The 19,507-nt window shown below is 38.6% G+C and overlaps 1 protein-coding gene across 1 annotated transcript in view; it reads left to right on the plus strand.

Annotated features, from left to right (window-relative positions):
* Nucleotides 1-19,507, plus strand: part of NEB (nebulin) — a 160,127-nt gene that overhangs the window by 113,657 nt on the left and 26,963 nt on the right. The window contains exons 109-122 of the mRNA XM_075609402.1: nt 2,682-2,786; nt 2,904-3,011; nt 4,192-4,296; nt 4,425-4,529; nt 4,836-4,940; nt 5,471-5,581; nt 6,972-7,082; nt 7,992-8,102; nt 8,925-9,026; nt 9,123-9,227; nt 12,468-12,578; nt 15,100-15,204; nt 15,927-16,031; nt 18,136-18,240. Of these exons, the coding sequence (XP_075465517.1) occupies nt 2,682-2,786; nt 2,904-3,011; nt 4,192-4,296; nt 4,425-4,529; nt 4,836-4,940; nt 5,471-5,581; nt 6,972-7,082; nt 7,992-8,102; nt 8,925-9,026; nt 9,123-9,227; nt 12,468-12,578; nt 15,100-15,204; nt 15,927-16,031; nt 18,136-18,240 (1,494 nt within the window). The remainder of the gene's footprint in view (nt 1-2,681; nt 2,787-2,903; nt 3,012-4,191; nt 4,297-4,424; nt 4,530-4,835; nt 4,941-5,470; nt 5,582-6,971; nt 7,083-7,991; nt 8,103-8,924; nt 9,027-9,122; nt 9,228-12,467; nt 12,579-15,099; nt 15,205-15,926; nt 16,032-18,135; nt 18,241-19,507) is intronic.

Genomic DNA, 19,507 nt, shown 5'->3' on the forward strand with positions numbered 1-19,507 from the left:
TGTCATCTTCTGCTCAGTTTTAATCTGTTTGCCACTCAAAGTCGTCAACATATTTGAGTGAGCCATCAAACACTCTACTGTATGTACTGTGACATACCCATGGCAGTTGAAGTCCAGTAACCCAAGTACATGAGATTTGGATGTTCCGGACAAAAAAAGTGACCTTTTAATATAAAACGTACTACATTCATGAAGGGAATACTATTCAGCTCTATGAGCCTAACACCAAAGAAGTGAGACTCCTTATATTCCTACTTTAAGAGCTCACCCTGCTGTGTTATCTTTTACTTTAAGATCACCCCTCGAAACAGTCGGCTAATGAGAATCATGGCATCTGCATTACTCAAAACAGGGCAAGACTCAAAGTGTGCCTCTTTCTTCTTGTAAATGTCACTTGTGTGCCATGGTATACCTTAGTACGTATAGTACTTGTGCCTAAACTTGTACTTGTATAGTACTTGTGCCTAAATCCCTTCACATGCACTCTAAGGGATCTAGTGCTGTCTTTAAACGTCTTTTCTGTACTTCGTTAATTTTTGCATGAACAGAAAAAGTACAAATCTAGGGCCAAGCTGCTGCTGGAACACGGATGTACTGAAGTTCTGCGGCCAGATCTTTTGCGGGCACAAAGCAACACAAAAATGTGGAGTCAGGTAATAAAAAAGCATGCCTAGTCCCTCTCAGTTGCCTCATACCACTATATACCTCTCAAATCTCACAGGTTATAAAATGTTGCGGAATTATAATCTAATACTCTTTAGAATTATTCTGCAGTAGGATTAGACACAATAAACCTCAGAGGGTACAAATCATTGGAAACACATATAGAATAATACTTAATCACAGCCAAACATGTAACTTTCATCAGATTTAAAAGTGCAATTTACGAATCACTAAATTCCACTTCATTCCTGCAGCCGCATCCTAAACTTCACTATACCAAAGTGGGTGAAAGCCCATTAAAAAAAAGCTTCTGTTAGGGATAGACAAATGTGCCACAGCCATTACTTGAGATGGAAAGTCAATTTATAAGGAAGATAAGAGGAGCAATGGATTCTGGGAAAGAAAATAGAAAACCACAGATACGGCTTCAAACCGTGGCAGTCTGTACAGCCAAAATGGTTATATATCAGTAGATGTTGAGATGATATTAGCAATGCAGTGACGAGCCGTAAGTATGGAACATAAAGACATGCTGCATTCACTGATTGTAAAGAGATTCAACGGTGGATTTCATTATCCTGGTTGTTGCCTGCTGGGTTTTTGCTGTGTCTCCAGTGCCCCTTCAAGCAGCGACAGAGAGGCCGATGACTCCCTCAACACTTGAATTGGAAAACAACGGGGTTTTTCAGCACATGAGCACGCGCATCACCTCTTCGATGATTAGAATCATCTCACTGTGTAAAATTCCCGACCTGTTACTTCATATGGATATTTTACTCAGCAGCAGATGCCACCAAATGGTTACTTCTAAGCCAGAGGTGGCCAACTCCAGTGCTCAAGGGCCACCAACAGGTCAGGTTTTCAGGATATCCCTGCTACAGCCCAGATGGCTCAATCATTGGCTCAGCCAAAGACTGAGACACTGATTGAGCCACCTGTGCTGAAGCAGGGATATCCTGAAACCCTGACTTGTTGGTGGCCCTTGAGGACTGGAGTTGGCCACCACTGATCTAAGCCACCAGAGTAAACCATTAAAAAAATATTACTATGCTTCCTCTCGCGGAGAATACCTGCTCTCTATACATACAAGTACTGCTCCTCTACAGCAGTCATTTCTGACTAATACAGCACGCCGTGGGAATAGTAATTGTGTCACTAAGGAGAGCTAACGTGGGTGTGATGAGCGTCAGACTGCAGAACTACAATGAAATAATCAATCCTCACTGTAAGAGAGGTGAAACAGGTATCATTGCAGATATATATATTTTACAGGAGGCAAAGAAGCAATGCATTTATTTTCTTTTAATTAGAAAATACCATCTTGCTGCAAGACCCCAACAGTAACAGAAAGACTTTAATGAAATCAGTATCTAACTTAATGTATATAAGTTGCATGCTAACTATATATACCTTAGGGGATTTGATCTGTGTGTTGTACTATTTGTAGTGCATCTTGTGTCTGTGTGGTATAGTTTGTATGTGTCTATTCACTCCCTGCGTGCATGGGGGCGTGTGATTGATATTGTTCATAAAATCTTTGATTCTGAACGCAGTACATGATTCAGGACCCTGTGCAGTAAGGGGTCATTAGTTATACATTAGTTAGTTAACATCTTTAGTCTTCAACTGAATACATATCATAATAAATTAAAATATAAACATTTAACATTTTTAGCGCAATATTTTTTGCCGCAATGCAGGATGGTGCCACCCGACCCGGCATTAAGTGCAATATCCAGCATAGCGATTTAGTGAATCTGCCCTTATAAATTCATCTTTGTAATATTTTGCTGCATATTTTCAGTCCTGTTATAGTTTTGCCTGGCTAGTACAAATCGTACACAGACATATATTGTAATAATATAATTATATACTCATTACACGTATCTCGTATCAATATATGCAAGCAATATTAAGACATACCAGTTTTAGCTTTACTGTACATGCCAAATGCAGCCACCAGTGACTTTTATTTAATTCATTATGTTGTCGGACTAACTAAATCTTTCTCTTATCAGTGGAAGTATAAAGAGAACTATGAGAAGCTGAAAGACAAATATACAAGCATCGTGGACACTCCTGAACATATGCGAACACAGAAAGTTGGCAAGCAGATTAGTGATGTACGTATGTTTTGTATCATAATAAAGCTGCTTTCATTAATAGCCCTGGATGTTTTTACTTTATACTGGGATAACGGCTTCATTACTAAACTATGATTTCAACTCCTACATCTGCAGATTATTTACAAAATGGATTACAACAAAGGCAAAGCCAAGGGATACACCTCAATCCATGACACTCCCATGTTACTCCACGTTCGGAAAGTCAAAGACAAGATCAGTGAAGTAAGTATTTATTTTCCTTAAAGCTGCAGTCCAAGCTGCCGTTTTTTTTTTTTTTTTTTTCCTCTTTAAGATGTGCATCAATACAATCCACACAATGATAAGTAATTAGCTAAGTTGCCGATCGATCTGTTCTCCTGTGATCGATCGGCGAAGATTCGGCTCGGGGGTTCACTAAATGACAGCAGAGGAGTGTTAACTCAGTATCTGTGACTTTGTAAATGGCTGCTATAGAAACAAAAAAGGCTTGTTACATTATAATACATACAACATGTAATTCAGAGTTGTTTAAAAAAAATGCTACAAGTATTTTCTCATAGAACAGAACTGATTTATTTAAAAAAACACACATGTAGAATATTGCTTGGTCTGCAGCTTTAACTCTTTAAGAGGCCCGCAATGAATCGTGAATCAATGCATTAGTTTATAAATTGCATATCACCAATAATGCTGTTTGGCTGCATGTATGTAATCGCGCTAAACCTTTAGATTTAAACAAATAGAAAATACATTTTGTCAAATTGCCAGTTTAATTACTCTCTGATATCACGAGGATAGTGATTATGGACATCCTTTTTCAAATAAAAAAATATTTGAGAACAAAGGTCTATTCTATAAAACTGTAAGGCGCGACACCTGGTGTAAACATGAAAAAAAGAAAGCGATTTCGTGCACAACCAGACTTTGGAGGAGAGAATGAACAATTGTTCGGAATATATGTTTCCATTAGGACTGAGAGTACTTCTACTCTCTCCAGCCGTTATTTACATTGTAAGATCTGTGGAGTAGGGATTCTACTTCCCTATACTTACTTTCTGGTCTCGTGATCTTCCCCTGTACAGCCGCTCCTCGCTTATCCGACAGAATGCGCAAACCCCTGTCGGATGATAGCTGACCGTCGGATTGCGGATCCATGTTAATCCCCTGCGGTGAGCTTTGGATAAGCGGTTCCGACATCGGATAATGTGTCCAACGGACTGCATTATGCGGTATCAGATAAGGCGTCCGACAGAAAGCGACCCGTCGGATACTGAGGACCACCTGTATTATACTTCAGTCCATATTACACTATATTATTCTATAGCTATGTTATACCTTATGTATAAAAATGTTATTCGAATAAGAGCATTCATGATAAAAAAAAAGCATTAACCATTTGGCCATATGTATTTGTATTTTAAAGCTAAAATACAGAGAACTGTATGAGAAGAGCAAAGGACATTGTAATCTTGTACCAGATGCTGTGGAGATCACAACTGCCAAGGCGGCCTACAAATCAATTAGCAATGTAAGTTCTGCATACCGGTGAGACCTTACCTCTGTGTGATATGAAGAGAACATTATTTTTAGTGTGACTGGTTTTAGACTGACTGGTCATCTATAGTGATGCTTAAATACTTTATTTTCCCAAAACAGCTGGATTACAAGAAGAAGTATGAAGCAACTAAAGCCCATTGGCAGTGGACCGTCGACAGACCTGACTTTCTGCAGAATGCCAAGACCTCTTTACAGCAGAGCGATGTAAGAAGCATCTTTTCTACGGATACATGATTAGTGGATAATGTCATCGTTTAGATTCCTTTATGGCAGATTAACAAAAGAAGTAACACATATGAAATGCATAATACATCATTTAAGCATCATATTAACTTTAGTGGGAATCACAAAAAACGTCCTGCTGTCAATTTCATATTCAAAATGCCACCAGTTCGGAGCTAGAAGTACCTACAATCCATTGGTTTGCTTTCCAACATGTTGTGAGCCTGTCTAGAATTAAAGAGGCATTTATTGTGTTTTCATAATAATTTTGGTTTGTGCTTCTTTTAGTATGAATACAAGCTGGATAGGGAATTCCTTAGAGGATGCAAGCTCTCTATCATTGATGACAAGGACATGGTTCTGGCTCTGAACAATGCAAAAATGAATAGCAATGTGAGTAATGCAAAAGATATTTGTGTGTGGCACGGTAACCTGGAAAATATTGGAGGGGAAGTATGGAGTAGTTAAATGTTACTTCTCCCATGTGAGAGCAGATGTGCTGGGTAATGCGTTGAAGTTTCACATACAAACTAGCTGATACATGGACACTGCATGTACAGTGACACCATATGTGCACCATCAAGATTCCTCCCTTTGGTCAATTCAACTCCAAAATGACCTTGATACATAGATTCAACTGTTGCTTACAAAATGTGTCCCATGAATGTTACCATGTATACCAGAGCTGATTCTACACCAGAGGTGGCTGCTTTAATCTGACAATCTTGAAGTAAGGTCCACGTATTGTATATGTGTCCCAAAAATTGAGTTATGTTATTTATTGCATATTAATGCTGCAGATCTACTATATGAACAGCTATACATTATTTTCACATGAAAGCCCCCTTTATTTGATGTCATTACCAAAATGAAGATATTCACAATGTATTTATTGCCACTGGTACTGACATTGTTTTTTGCAGGTGAAGTACAAGAAGAAATATGAGAAAGGAACGTATCTAGGAGATTTTAAGGCTGTTTCAGATACACCTCAGATACTCCATGATAAATCTATTAGCAATCTCATATCTACGGTAAGAAAACAATATGCGAGAAATGATTTCCTGTTCTTTAGTTCAGCACATTCATGTGGAAATATAGTGCAGGTTTTTTTTTATTGTGGTATGAATTTAATAATATGTGTTTCATTTATTTACCTGGGGTGGAAAAGAAGTTATATCAGTGGCGCTCAACACTGTAATGATCAAAGCAATTCTAATAGATATTATAAAATATATATTATAAAATATACAACCAGAGCCACGGAAATCGCCCGTCCGATTGGATGCTCCACGTGGTAAGGGTGAACATGTAAATATACAAAGAAATCAAATCATAGCATAATACTGTAAAACATACTCATACATAAACAAACAACACTTAACAGACGCTGAGAACAACAGGTAACTACTCACAATAGCATTTAATATGGCATATCATTAATATCATAAAATACACTTATTACACATAAAATAGTACATAAAAACATATATTAGGTTCAGGCAAGATTCTCCAACTCGGGTGGGGGTACCTGCTTACCGAAAACAGGATGTAATCAGGCAATGGATAATTCAAAGAGTATCCCCTCTTATGGATAGCTGCTGCTGCTGCTGCTGCTGCTGCTGCTGTTGTTAACACCTGGGCTCAGACGAGGAGTCTCTTATGGGCAGGGACAGGTTTTTCCAGCTAGCTGCGTCTGCCTCAGTCCTCTCCCAGCACTGCAGAAGCTCCAGGACCACACACACAGATACTTCCTGGTCTGCCCGGGCCACGTGCACCAAACACAGCAATGCTGAAATGTTGGATATTCCTACGCCAGCATGTGATTTACCACAGCTCACAGCTCACAGCTCACAGCTCCCAGTTTCGGAAGGGTACAGCACTCACACCCGAGTAGTAGGGACCTCACAGAACCACCCTACGCGTTTCGAAAGTCTTGCTTTCTTCCTCAGGGGTAAAAAGTAATGCGTAAATCATTTATTTACCTATTACATGGAGGCATGTACATGTTATATCCAGTTTGAAAGGAGCTTACAGTCAGGTGATTATGGAGTAAACAATATAATAAGAGAATAACGAGGGAATAAGGGGGAGAGAAGACAAAATAAAGAATGCACAAAGGAGAATGGAAGCAGTTGTGGGAAAAGTAAATAATAAAGATGAGGACAATTAGATAATGAAGGCAAGTAGGAGAGAAAAAGAAAAAAGCAACTCCTAGAGTATGTTCTCTTTTCGTATTCATTAAATAAAAATAGCACTTGCATTTGCATGTCTGAGGCAGGTCCGCAACCCGGTCTTTCCCCATTAGCACTTAGCAAACAGTGCTTCCACTGCAGCCAGGGATTCTGGGTAAGGACATGCAAATGAGCACAGTGTGTCATCACTCTTTGCTTCTCCATTTTAACATTGTCTTGTCTTATTCAGAATAAATACAAGGAAGATGGCAAGAAGCAGCTGCCATTTGGCACATTTACAACTCTCGCAGAGACACGTGATACCGCTCATGTCAAAGAAGTGACTAAGATTGTCAGTGAGGTGAGTACCGTGCATTTTAACAAAAACTAAATGGTAACTGGTGATTGGAAACATAAAGAGGATTAATCCCACAGTGAGACTTACCTGTTACCTAGGTGTTCTGAGTTACGTATGTATGAACTGCGTATACTGTATGTAAAACTCAACAGCTACATTACAAGACATTAGGAAAACTGCCCACGGTATATGTGTAACTCACAATTAGCTGATTGCACGTCAACTTTGCCAATGTTTTATCCATGATAACATCACAGTGTAGGTGACTTTATGCAATTAGATGAGGCATTTGAGCTTAAATTGATTGAAAAGGATGTCTGTTGGCATATAAAAGGCACGAGTCAGCAGCAAAATATATTGTTCCCTTGGATACCCGCCTGGACACCTCCTTCCAAACCTTTACAGATAATATGCAGAACATAATATGCACCGTCACCTTGCTGTTAAATGGTGAACACAGTTTGTAATTACAATTCCTGACAAAAGCACGTGACCTATTTGTTTCAAGATGTAAAAAATGTTTTAACTTTGTTTAAAATAACATTAATTAAGTTAAAACAAAGTAAGCAAGTAAAAACATATTGTTCTTGATTAAGTCCTACCAGACAGCATATACATTAGAAGTGAGGGCGTGTCCCTTTAGTCTTTTTCGTTGCATTTAGTGCATTTACGAGATTGTTACGTTACCGGGAATGACCAATTTTGTGCCCAAATCACTACAGTTTTGCACCTAAGTGTTCTTCTCTGAACGTTAAATGTGATTCTAATTGATAAGTGGGATAATATTTTTGTAGCAGTAAAAAAAAACAATTGCAATGTCGTGATCATCTCCACCTATTACTTCTTCGTGGTAGAGATGTAAAGAAATCCCGCTGGGCAGGATATTTACTCCAACTGTACTTCTACATTTAGAAACACTATAAACGACAGTTCCAGAAGGAGAAAGGCAAGTCAAATTATGCAATCATGCTAGAACCGCCGGAAGTAAAGCATGCAATGGAAGTGGCCAAGGCCCAGAGTAATGTAAGTAATGCAATCACCTTTTACTCTGCAGTTGTGAGTAAAAATATACAAATATAATGTGCAAAGAAATAAAGGGCGCAAGACCCATAGTGCAGTATGTAACGTTTAATGCTAAAAGATAACGGTTAAAAACACTTACAAACTTAAGTAAGTAAGAGGCACATCTGTAGTAGTTGATCCGTGGTGTAAGCATACACTGGAATGGCCCAAGTGTCCCTGTCTCCTGCGTGGATGGAGCTTCAGTCACAGACACCCTCCTCTGGTGCTCGGCGTTGCTCCGCTTCCGCGTCACGTGCGCGCATGACATCACCACGTTCGTGTCCTCACGCCATCAATCAGGGGGTTGGGCTTGGGCTGGTGCGCCTTCTCTTGCAGTCTGACACGGACAGACTTAGGATCCTCCGGTGGTGCACACATTTCAGCAGCCTTGGTAGATACAGCCCTATGCGTTTCGAGAAACACTTTTTCTTCGTCAGGGGCTCTGTATATATAATGTGCCACCTTTTTAAAGGGGGAGACGACTATTTTTCCCCACAACATTTAAGGACACATATCTCACATATTTTCAGTATGAATAAAATTGACAATATTTTATATATATATATATATTTTATATATATATATATATATATATATATATATATATATATATATATATATATATAAAATAGCAGAGAGATTATCAGTAAAATGAGAAATGATAAAGGAGCTGGGTGGAGAACATGTTTTTATTGCCTTTAACAACTTGCATGCAGTCCCAAATTCCATGTCAAGAGGAACGTTTGGACATTTAACTATTTTTTTTATTTTTTTATTGTGCAGGTGTCTTACAGAAAGGATGCCAAGGCTAACCTTAATTATACCAGTATTGTTGATAGACCAGATATTAAGAAAGCAACCCAGGTTAACAAGTTAGTCAGCGATGTGAGTATACATTTTAGCCTTGTGTGCACTTGATGTTCTAAATACATTGTACTTCCTCTTGCTAAATAACACTGAAATATATTTTGTCTTGTTTAGATCCACTACAAAGCCAAGGCACGTAAGGAAGGTGGGCGTGGCATCTCTATCCTTGGACGACCAGACATTGAGTTGGCTCAAGAGGTGTCCAAACTTACAAGTCAGGTAGGCATATGGTTATAGTGATAGCATACCGTGCTACTACAATATGGGGCATATTCACTTCGGTGTGATAAGCCGTTATGAAATGTACATTTTGGGGTTTTGTGAGATCTTTCACCAAGCTTTACAGGGCTAAACATGTATTAAATGAATCCTAGATGCCTATACAACATGTAGGAGATACACGTGTGCACACCTAAGATACCTGGGAAATAAGCTAATTTAAATATGCAAATATTCTTGTTTCCCAGGTATCTCACTTGTGTTCACAGGTATCACTCCACGTGGAATATAAGAGAATCTATTGAGGTGTATAAATCAATGGGTACTAAACAGGACACAACAGCATTTTTGGTGAGGATTATGATTTTGGGGAACTTGGGCTCATTTACCAGGGATAGTTTAAGTGATTGGTGACTGGTGTTGTCACATATTCATTGTTTTTTTTATTTTCACTGCTCAATAATCCATTAATATTGGAGCAACTGATATTGAAGTAACTGCTTTGGCCTCATCCATTCCCTCTTAGTGTATGATGAATGGGTATAGTTCTAAAAGGCCCTAGGTAAGAAGAGGAGGTACCGTTCTTGTTGGTGCTGTCCAGACAGCTGCACCGCAAAGTGAGTCCAAAAAGATCACTTGGATCAAGGAAGTATTGTAATCCCATACACTGACAATAACATTTAACAGATTGAATCTACGGATCAAATATAAATGCTTTAAAAATGTCTGTTTATCCCTTTTCCTGTTCTTTTTTCACGCAGAGCATCTAACCCACTGAAACGTGGCTAGCAGTATTTCCTCTCTCCCCCTATCTTGATCCAGTGTACCGCTAACATGCTTTGCTAACCTGACCTTGATGTTTTACTGCACATTGTAGGCTGAGTACAACAAAGGAAAGATGTGGGGACACGGCGCAGCATCTTATGACACTCCCATCATGAGGCAACTTAAGAAAGCAAATGAACTCACTAGTAATGTAAGATAAATATGACGAGTACACTCTGAATGTGGCATCTCTGTGGACGTTCCCCATGCATATGATGCACCGTTTGCAAACAGATTTTGTCCGCGATGTGAAATGCAGAAAAAAAAAGTAACTGACAGAAGCCATTTTTCCTTTTAAAGGCTTTAAGTGATTTTACTGAGACACAAAGAATAAACACAATAACGTGATTACCCAAAGGAAAGCAGCTTTTGAGCAAACTTATTCTACCACTAATTTGTCTTTTATTTCTATTGCCTTAAATCGATTCACTTTTTTCCAACATTTCAGAATTGTTAATGTTTTTTTCCCCCGAAAACAATAAAGACTGATAACGTCATTTGCTTTATAGTGAAGTATCATCACAGACGGGAAAAAAATCACGTCTTTCTGCCAGCCAAAGCATTCAAGAGCTGGAGAGCCGAGAGCCGCTCACACATACAGATAGATGTCCCCTGGAGCATTGTTCCCATTTTACATCCAGGAACTGCTTAACACGCCAATGTTTAATGACCCCCTAAACATGAAAACTTTAACTTTGTCACGTTTAAAGGAAAAAAGGCTTTTGAAACAGTTGTTCCAATTTGTTGACCATGTGAACATGTTTTTGGAGGTTTACAGTATGTGTGCATGCCTGTTCAGCATGCTGTATTGCTTATACTACACTATATATACCTATATAGTATATACCAGGGGTGACAATCTCCAGTGCTCAAGGGCCACCAACAGTTGAGGTTTTCAGGATATCCCTGCTGCAGCACAGGTGGCTCAATCAGTGGCTCAGTCAACAACTGAGCCACTGATTGTGCCACCTGTGCTGAAGCAGGAACATCCCTTTCTGACGTTTAGGAATTTTACATGCCTGATTAACCTTAATTAACCTGAGTTCTTTTTTTATTACAAAAAACTCTTTCCTGCCTAACACAACACTGTCCTCTATGGCAACATTGATTTATTATATATGAATGACCTTGATTTATGATGCCTTGAAATCAGATATTCATTGACAATTTAAAATTAAGTATTAATATTACACACGAATAATAAGGTGCACAAGGGTAGTGCTTTGCTATCAAAGTCTTCTTTGGCATCTGTATTACAATTGTCCCCTTTATTCCCTGCTGTCTATACACAAAACACATAAGCACAGATTTTGCATTTACATATAAAACTTACACCCTCATAGCCGCAGCATGGGAAACTTACACTGCCATAGACCATGGACTATAAAGGAAAGGGAACGTTATCCATTACATACATATCTCAAGATCGTATTACTATCCAATCTTGTAATCACTCCTAATATGGTATAATGTTGCATAAATAATTAAACGAGTTGAGCTCTAATAAGATTAGTTGTATCACCTATAGATATATGTTGAGAGTTGTGTGAGTGTATTGTAAAGCGATATGTATCTGGATGGTGCTATATTAACAAAGATATACATATATACATAAAAAGTACTAAAAATAAAGAATGCATGAAAAGTGACTTTTACAGACAGGCCTGAAACACTTTGTAAACGTAACACATTTTCTCTGGCAATGAGATGTAATTGTTTGCACTAACTAACCCTTTTTACTAAGTAAAAAGGATTCCATGGGTGCCGAGTAATTTAAGACAATTTGAATGAGTTTTATTCTGTGCACTTTTTGCATTGTTAACCATGTCCATTGAACCAGCAACACTGGCTAACTTTCATTCACATGCGTCTCAGCCATCAGTGATGATCGATTCAAAAGATCAGCAAAGCACATCTGCACTAACTGGTTCCATAATAACAATTGACCCATTGATGATGCAGAAATGTTAAATGATAGGTCTTCTTTTTCACCCACTGTTTGGCTGACACACATAACTGTAGAGCTACATGTGTTTTGCTCATCCTGTTTAAGAGCGGATTGCATTTTAACTCACACGCAATGTTCTCTGCATGAACAGACTGCACGCACTAAAAAAATACTCTTCTATGTATCAAAGGAATAATCAATCTTATGGAAAAAAAAAAGAAATAATGTTGAAAACAATACGTTGCCAGTAATGTTGCACAGAGTTCTGCTGATCTTTCCCCTCCCGCCTTGTTCGCCTTGGGGATAATTTGGACTTTTTGATTACTTGGTCCTTTCCATGATACTTTTCATTCCCAGCAGCGGACGATTCTGTTTCTGATTTTCTGCTTCTTTCCATGATGTGGGGGGTTCCCGTCACAAAAGAAACTACAGATTTATAATGCACCGATTTCTTTTTTTTCCCTCAGGTGAAATACAAGGAAAATTTTTCAAAAGACAAAAGCAAGAGGCCACAGTATGATATGAAAGAGAGCAAAATCTATCAGACTCTAAAAGATGCAACTAATCTCGCTAGTGAGGTATGCTCACATGTTACCAACACCATTGTAATGATTTGTAATATGAATATGAAAATATATATATATATATATATATATATATATATATATATAGGTATATATATATATATATATTTATATATATATTTAAACACTGTAGCTTATCTATACTAATATCCAATGTGAGTGTATTTCAGTTACACATTAAATCTTTAAGTATTTAACTGTCTGGGGTTTTGAATAAGATAGAGTTTTAATATTACATATCCTTTCTGTTCATATTGTACATAATATTTGAACCAGATAGTCCTCAAAATTGCTGTCCTACCTATAGTATCTGTGACAGAATTCTCCATTATTGTTTTTTTGTACTCATAAGGATTTTATACTATTCTATGTATACTATGTGCACTAAAACACCAGATTCTCAGTCTATGATATTCTTATTTATTGTCAATAAGATGTTGTAATATTATTTTAACTGTCTATTCTGTTTTAATTAGACCATAGTGGATGCTGTATTACCTACTTTTATGTACCCATGCGATAGTATTGTCTTATTGTACTATGCTATGTAAATTTCTCTCTACCCCATTCCATTGTTTTGGACCAGATAACATTTCTACTCACCATGTCCTAAATTCATGAAAGGTCAATAAATGAAACAATTGGCGTTATTGGCAGGCTTGCTACGAGCTTGTTTGGGGCCCGGGTCAGAAATGTAACCCTTGGCCCCAAAGTGAATGAGCGGAGGGAGAGAGGGGGAGGGGTACTGACAGATTGTTCAGCATGGGAGGGGGAGGAGCCTGATGACCAGAGGTGGAGGGAATGGGAGGGCCTATCTGCTTCTTGCATTCCTCCCAGCATTGGAACAGGCCTAGCAACTCGGCGGATCTCGGACTTCCTGTCAGGTCAAACTCCCAGGTTTGGTCAGGCGGGCCCCCCTAAGTCGCCAGGCCCTGGATATCTGTCCCGGTGCTCCCCTCCTGATGGCGACCCTTGTTATCGATGTTTAAAGCCAATTATATGTATCAACCTATTCACTGAGCCCACAGGTCTAGAGGTAAAGCAGTAATAAGGGGCTTTCTACAGTGACGATATGTTGGCAATATTTGTAACGCGGCATATGCAAATTTGTAATTAATGGCAAATTACTTATTCACATGCTATTTACTGAACTTTAATACCTGCCTATATTGGGCTACCGCGAAAATACCGTATAGTGCTGATTTTTATCCCCTACATTAGACTGGCCGTAAATCTATCTTGCCTGTATACAGTATATATATAGCCACTATATACATAGGCAAGATAAGATTTGCCAACCTAGAATAGGTGATTCAAATACATAATATTTACATGGTAGAACATATTAATACGGTATACAGTATGAATCCCTTAGTGGCCCATGTGGCTAGCTAGTTATGGTCAACCCATGACTATCTGTCCACTAAGTGCTGAAAAATTAATAATATATGCCTCACTCTACACTAACTATAACTACCCCCTTTGTTTGCCATAGGGGTTAGTAAGGCAACGCCAAGCAATGCCTTATTAGCTTGTTGTGTTTTGCAAGGAGGGATGGAAGAATTGTTATGGTAGTTGTAGGGTTTTTGTGTAGTCTTGTAACCCCTTTATTGCCTGAAAGACTTCCTGTGATGGTGCTCATCTCCGATCAGAAAGCGGAGCCGCAGGGCTGAGACAGGGATGCAAATTAACCGACCAGAGCCCAGGGACATAGTTAGAGTATCCGTGGTCGGTAAGCAGGCAAAGGGTCAGGTCAGGCGGCAGTGGTGCAGAATCCAGGCGACAGGCAAAATGTCAGGGAAGGCGGAAGGCAGCGATGTCGGGGTCATGGTCCAGGGTCAGCAACAGGAATACCAAATGAACAGGGAAGCCACATGGATAGGCAAACCACAGCAACAGGCTAGCCTCTGTAACAAGGAAGCCACAGGGACTGGCAAGCCACACGGAAAGCTCGGGAACTAGAAGGCTCAGGAACTAGAAGGCTCAGGAACTAGAGCCCAGGGCGGCAAGGAGCACAGGGAAACATATACAATGCCCAGGCAGGGGCTGGAAGTCACTGGCTGCTATTTAAGCCCTTGAACAGGTGCAGCCATTATAGCAGGCTGCCAGTAATCAAAATGTCCACAGCAGCCAGGTAAGGGCGTGCTCCAGCCAAAGCCTGGACTGGAACCCTTACACTTCCTTTGCTTTGCATTGAAAGCTTATCAGTTATGAAAGGAGCTACAAGACTTTTCTGATGTAACAGATGGATATAATAGCTATAGAATAATGTCATGATTTGCATTTGTAGCCATGTATTGTATTTGCGTGTACATTTGTGACGGCGGTCGTGAAATTGCGATAGCGACTCTCGCGGTTCTTCTGAATTACTTCCCAAAACCCAGTGATGTAAATTAGCTGATTAACCCACGGGTATCACACATACATAGTTCTTTGTGAATAAAGCCATCTTTGTTTGGCATCGGTGGGGGGACAGAGCAAGCCCAATAATCTCATTTTAATCTTTTGGCTGCAGGTTAAGTACAAGACAGATCTAAAGAAACTGCATAAGCCAGTGACTGATATGGCTGAATCTTTGAACATGCATCACATAACAAGCACAAGCAAGCTGTCCAGTGACGTAAGTTCTTTATCTGCGTGCAATAATATTCTATGAACAATCCGCCCTCCTGTTCTTCCCTCTTGATCTCTTTAATGTTCTCCTGCTAACTGTTGTGTAACATCTTCCTGCTTCTCTCCAACCTGCCGCCTCACCTGGTAGTGATCCTTTCCTCCTTCGCCTACTCACGTTACCTCCTGCAGTATTAATATTTCCATGCTGTGTAGTTTCCAATGACAAATTAGCACAAGCGCTAATACCTTCAATCCTATAACCTGTTTTCCATTAGAATTTTCTTATTGATCTCAATAAATCACTAACCAATTTGTAATATCTATAAATAGCTTTTTACTTAAACAAATGCTTTAGTCTAATATATTTTAAACATATCACAGTAAAATTACTATTTAAAAAAAAAAAAAAAAAATGTAAAATATTTATTTTCTTGCTTTAATACATAATGGGATTTATATATTTTTTTTACTATAGTGTAAGCATACCTGGATGTCCTACAAAGTTTAGAAAGATAAAGTAAATAAAAGATATCAAAGGTATATTAAAAGTAATTATATCAAAGTAAAATACATACTTTAAAAAAAAAAAATATATATATATAAGATGACCAAATTTGGGACATTTCTTTCATAAGTGTAATTATGCTATAAAATAGTTTTGGTTATCCAGGAGGGGGATACATGACTTGTTAGGCTATGATTGAGGCGGTTTTTGACACTTCCCTTCAGTACCAGTACAAGAAGAAATTTCAGAAGAGTAAGGGTCACTGCCTAGTGGTGCCTGATTCACTTGAACAGCTTCACGTAAAGGAGGCAACTGAACTGCAGAGCCAAGTAAGTTTTACCCACCGGCTTTGTATCTCCACTGCTTGGCTGCCAGCAAATAACCCTGGGGTGATTAGATGCAACGTGTAAGGGGGTCTACTTATCAAGCCCCAGGAATGGTAATTGGGAGTTAAAAGGAACCGTCGGTTTATCAAAAGGAACCGTCGGCTTAACCGATTGTACCATATGTGGTGTCTATAAGGAGACATAGGGTTATGTGGGGTAAAATAAGACGATAGGGAGGAATTATGCAACACATACTGTATGAAAATGGCATTTATTTTAATCATCTGTGTCAGAAAAATGGGAAGAACAGGAACTGTTGCAAGGAATAAATATCCTAAACTTAATGAACAGATGCATAGGTTCTACTCTCCATATTAAAGAGGCAATGCAAGCATGCGATTTGTTGTCAATTTTGTTTTATTTTTAATATAGGATTGTAGCAGGGGGTCTCTGGAACCGAACCCCCATTCATTCAAGTTCTGGGGACCCCCTGCTTTCAGAGATGCAGATCTCAGTAGGGAGTGCCAATTGGCTGATCGGCCACCATGGTTCACGTAATGGCGGATTTTCAAAGCTCCCCGCACTCTGCGAACCAATAGGAAGCCATGACATCATCAGGTTCAGGGGCTTTAAACTTTGCCCAGATACCGGCACCCCTGGTTTGTATCTCGGACCAGGGGGCTCCCAGAGCTGAAGCTTTATGGGGTTCAACTTTGGAGACCCCCTGCTTCAACCCTATGTAAAAAAAATAAGAAAATACAAAACGGCTTGAATTGCTTCTTGAAACTCAGACTAATATTAGTGGTTATATACATAACAAGTGTTGCACTGCAGGAAAGACATTGCAAGTTCCTCCTGCAGTAAAAGAGTTGCACAAGATTCAGACCTCGCAATGCTCCATGCAAGTTCAGGTTTAATGGGGATAGGAAACAGTCGCCTGCTTTGCAATGTACTACATGCTCCTCCTGAGGTAACAAAATGGTGGCAACAAAAAATGGATCTCTAAAAAAGCACAGGGATGGCGGTGCCCATCACCAGCTCACATCACCAATTATGTAATGCCGGTATTTCCTAAAGGAGATGTGTTTATATTTGACTGCAGCAATGATGAGAAACTTTGCAGTAAGGTCTGAAGTGATATTCTACCATGCTTTCCTTTTCAGGTGGAAATAAAGGATGACAAGCAGTGAAGAATAGTGGGACGCGCTGGTCTTTTCCCCAACAGGATTTATTTAGCAATTTACTGCGGCAAAATAAATCCTTTTGGGAATAAGTCAGCTGTAACCCAGTCTTCTTCCCTGCTTCTGACTTCTACCATAGAGAAATTAGCACCAGCCTTTGCTGTATATTGTGTGATACAGTATATCTGGAAGGAGTACCCAGGAAAAGCACTTTTCTTTCAAAAATAATTACTAAACACTTGAACTGCGGCTTTTAAAAGAAAAATGGATAACTTGTGTGTGAGAGAAATCATTTGTTCAGGATGGAACTAACACATTGAGGTAGAACCACAGGCCGAACCAGACTTTAGTTAACAAACCGCTTGACGTACTTGCAAGACACTGTTGCTGTCTCATTGTGTAACTATACTGTAGACATCAGAATGCTAACATTAATTACGCCTGGATTTTTCTTTTCTCTTGGTATCTAATTTCATTCCACCTACAAAGACAAACTGGAAATGATCATGCAAAGAATGTGTTATAAACATAAATTGTGTATTGTCTGGTTGTTACATACTGTACCTGCAGTGTACACTAACAGTGGAGAAAAATATTCTAGCGGAGAAATTACAAACGTTGTTTGAAATACAGTATTGTCAATATTATTGGAATCATGGAATAACGTTTTAATTTCTTTCTGAAATGTTTCCTATAAATTAATACTGCAGTATTAGGTGACACCTCTTTATTCTGGACTAACACTTGATATTTTTGGACAAGCTTTCGAGAGTTCGACGTACTCATCGCTGACCTGAGGAAGAGAGCAGGTCTCCAAAGCTTGTCCTAAAATATCAATTTAGTCCAAATAAAAATCCTGAAGTACTCATTTACTCTGCACCATCGCAGCTGGACTAACACGGCTATTTCTATTTAACTACAAATAGGTGAAATACAAGGAAAAGTATGAAAAGGAAAGGGGTAAAGCCATGCTGGACTTTGAAACCCCAACCTATGTCACAGCTATGGAGTCCCAGCATATGCAAAGTGAGGTGAGTCATCACAAAGTAGAAAATAGGAAGAATTGAAGATACTGAAGGTAAAACATATATGACTTTGTTTAAGACCTTTTTATTACTCAAAAGGGCCGCGTCCGCGTTGCAGAAATTTGAGTCAATTTGTAAAGAAGTTGTGAATGTTTGTTTACAGTTTTTCTCATGTAACAAAAGCAAAATTGTGGTGCATTTGTTTTTTTTTGCCAGTGGCTTTAGGAAATCCATGGCAAAAGAAACAAAGAACCAAATTTTGAAAGTTGCCAAAAAAACGGAAAAAGTCTGCAACTTTTTGGGCAAATTTTAAGTAGTTTGTGGCACTTGTTTTTTTTTGTAGCATCTTACAAAAGACCCTCAATCACTGCAGCCCTCTGGATTATTAAAGGCGTTACATTCAAAAGTACTGTAAATGTACTGTATGGTACAAATATATATATATATATATTTTTTTTTTAAATATATATATAAAAAACTATCTGAATACATCTTTCTACAGTTTCTTTAGCATATACAGAACGTTTAGTTTGATGGATCTCCATATAATTGTACATATTTAAATCTACTGTATATATTATTACAATACTTGCTTAAGACTGTCACCATGAAAGATATATCTTTATTATTTGTTTAATTGTGTACTAGTTAATTAGCTTTGTAGCACAGATCAAAGATGGTCTTATCTGCTAGAAAAGTACATATTTTCAGTGTGGAATTCAGAGGGCAGTGGTTGGGTCCATGTTTGTTAATGGTGTCCCCGTATTTTTTATCGATCTGTCACTGTCCTTCAAGCTCCGAGGCTTGAAGTTGATATTGTTTTGTCACAAAAAAAAACTAATACAAGTTGAAACATGTTTGTATAAGAAATTAATTGTACTATTTATCTTTAGATTTCTTTGAATGTATAAATGTATTTCCCCAAACTGCAATTATGAATATAAACTCTAGTAGCAATACCTGCATTGGTGATACTACCTATACTGTTCCAAGAAAAGATCTTAGTGCTGAAAAGACACATTCTGTATCGGTGCATAGTGCATTGGTACATACTGTATCGGTGCATAGTGCATTGGTACATACTGTATCGATGCATAGTGCATTGGTACATACTGTATCGGTGCATAGTGCATTGGTACATACTGTATCGGTGCATAGTGCATTGGTACATACTGTATTGGTGCATAGTGCATTGGTACATACTGTATCGGTGCATAGTGCATTGGTACATACTGTATCGGTGCATAGTGCATTGGTACATACTGTATCGGTG

This window comes from Ascaphus truei, chromosome 7 (genome assembly GCF_040206685.1).
Source record: "Ascaphus truei isolate aAscTru1 chromosome 7, aAscTru1.hap1, whole genome shotgun sequence".
Classification (NCBI taxonomy): Eukaryota; Metazoa; Chordata; class Amphibia; order Anura; family Ascaphidae; genus Ascaphus; species Ascaphus truei.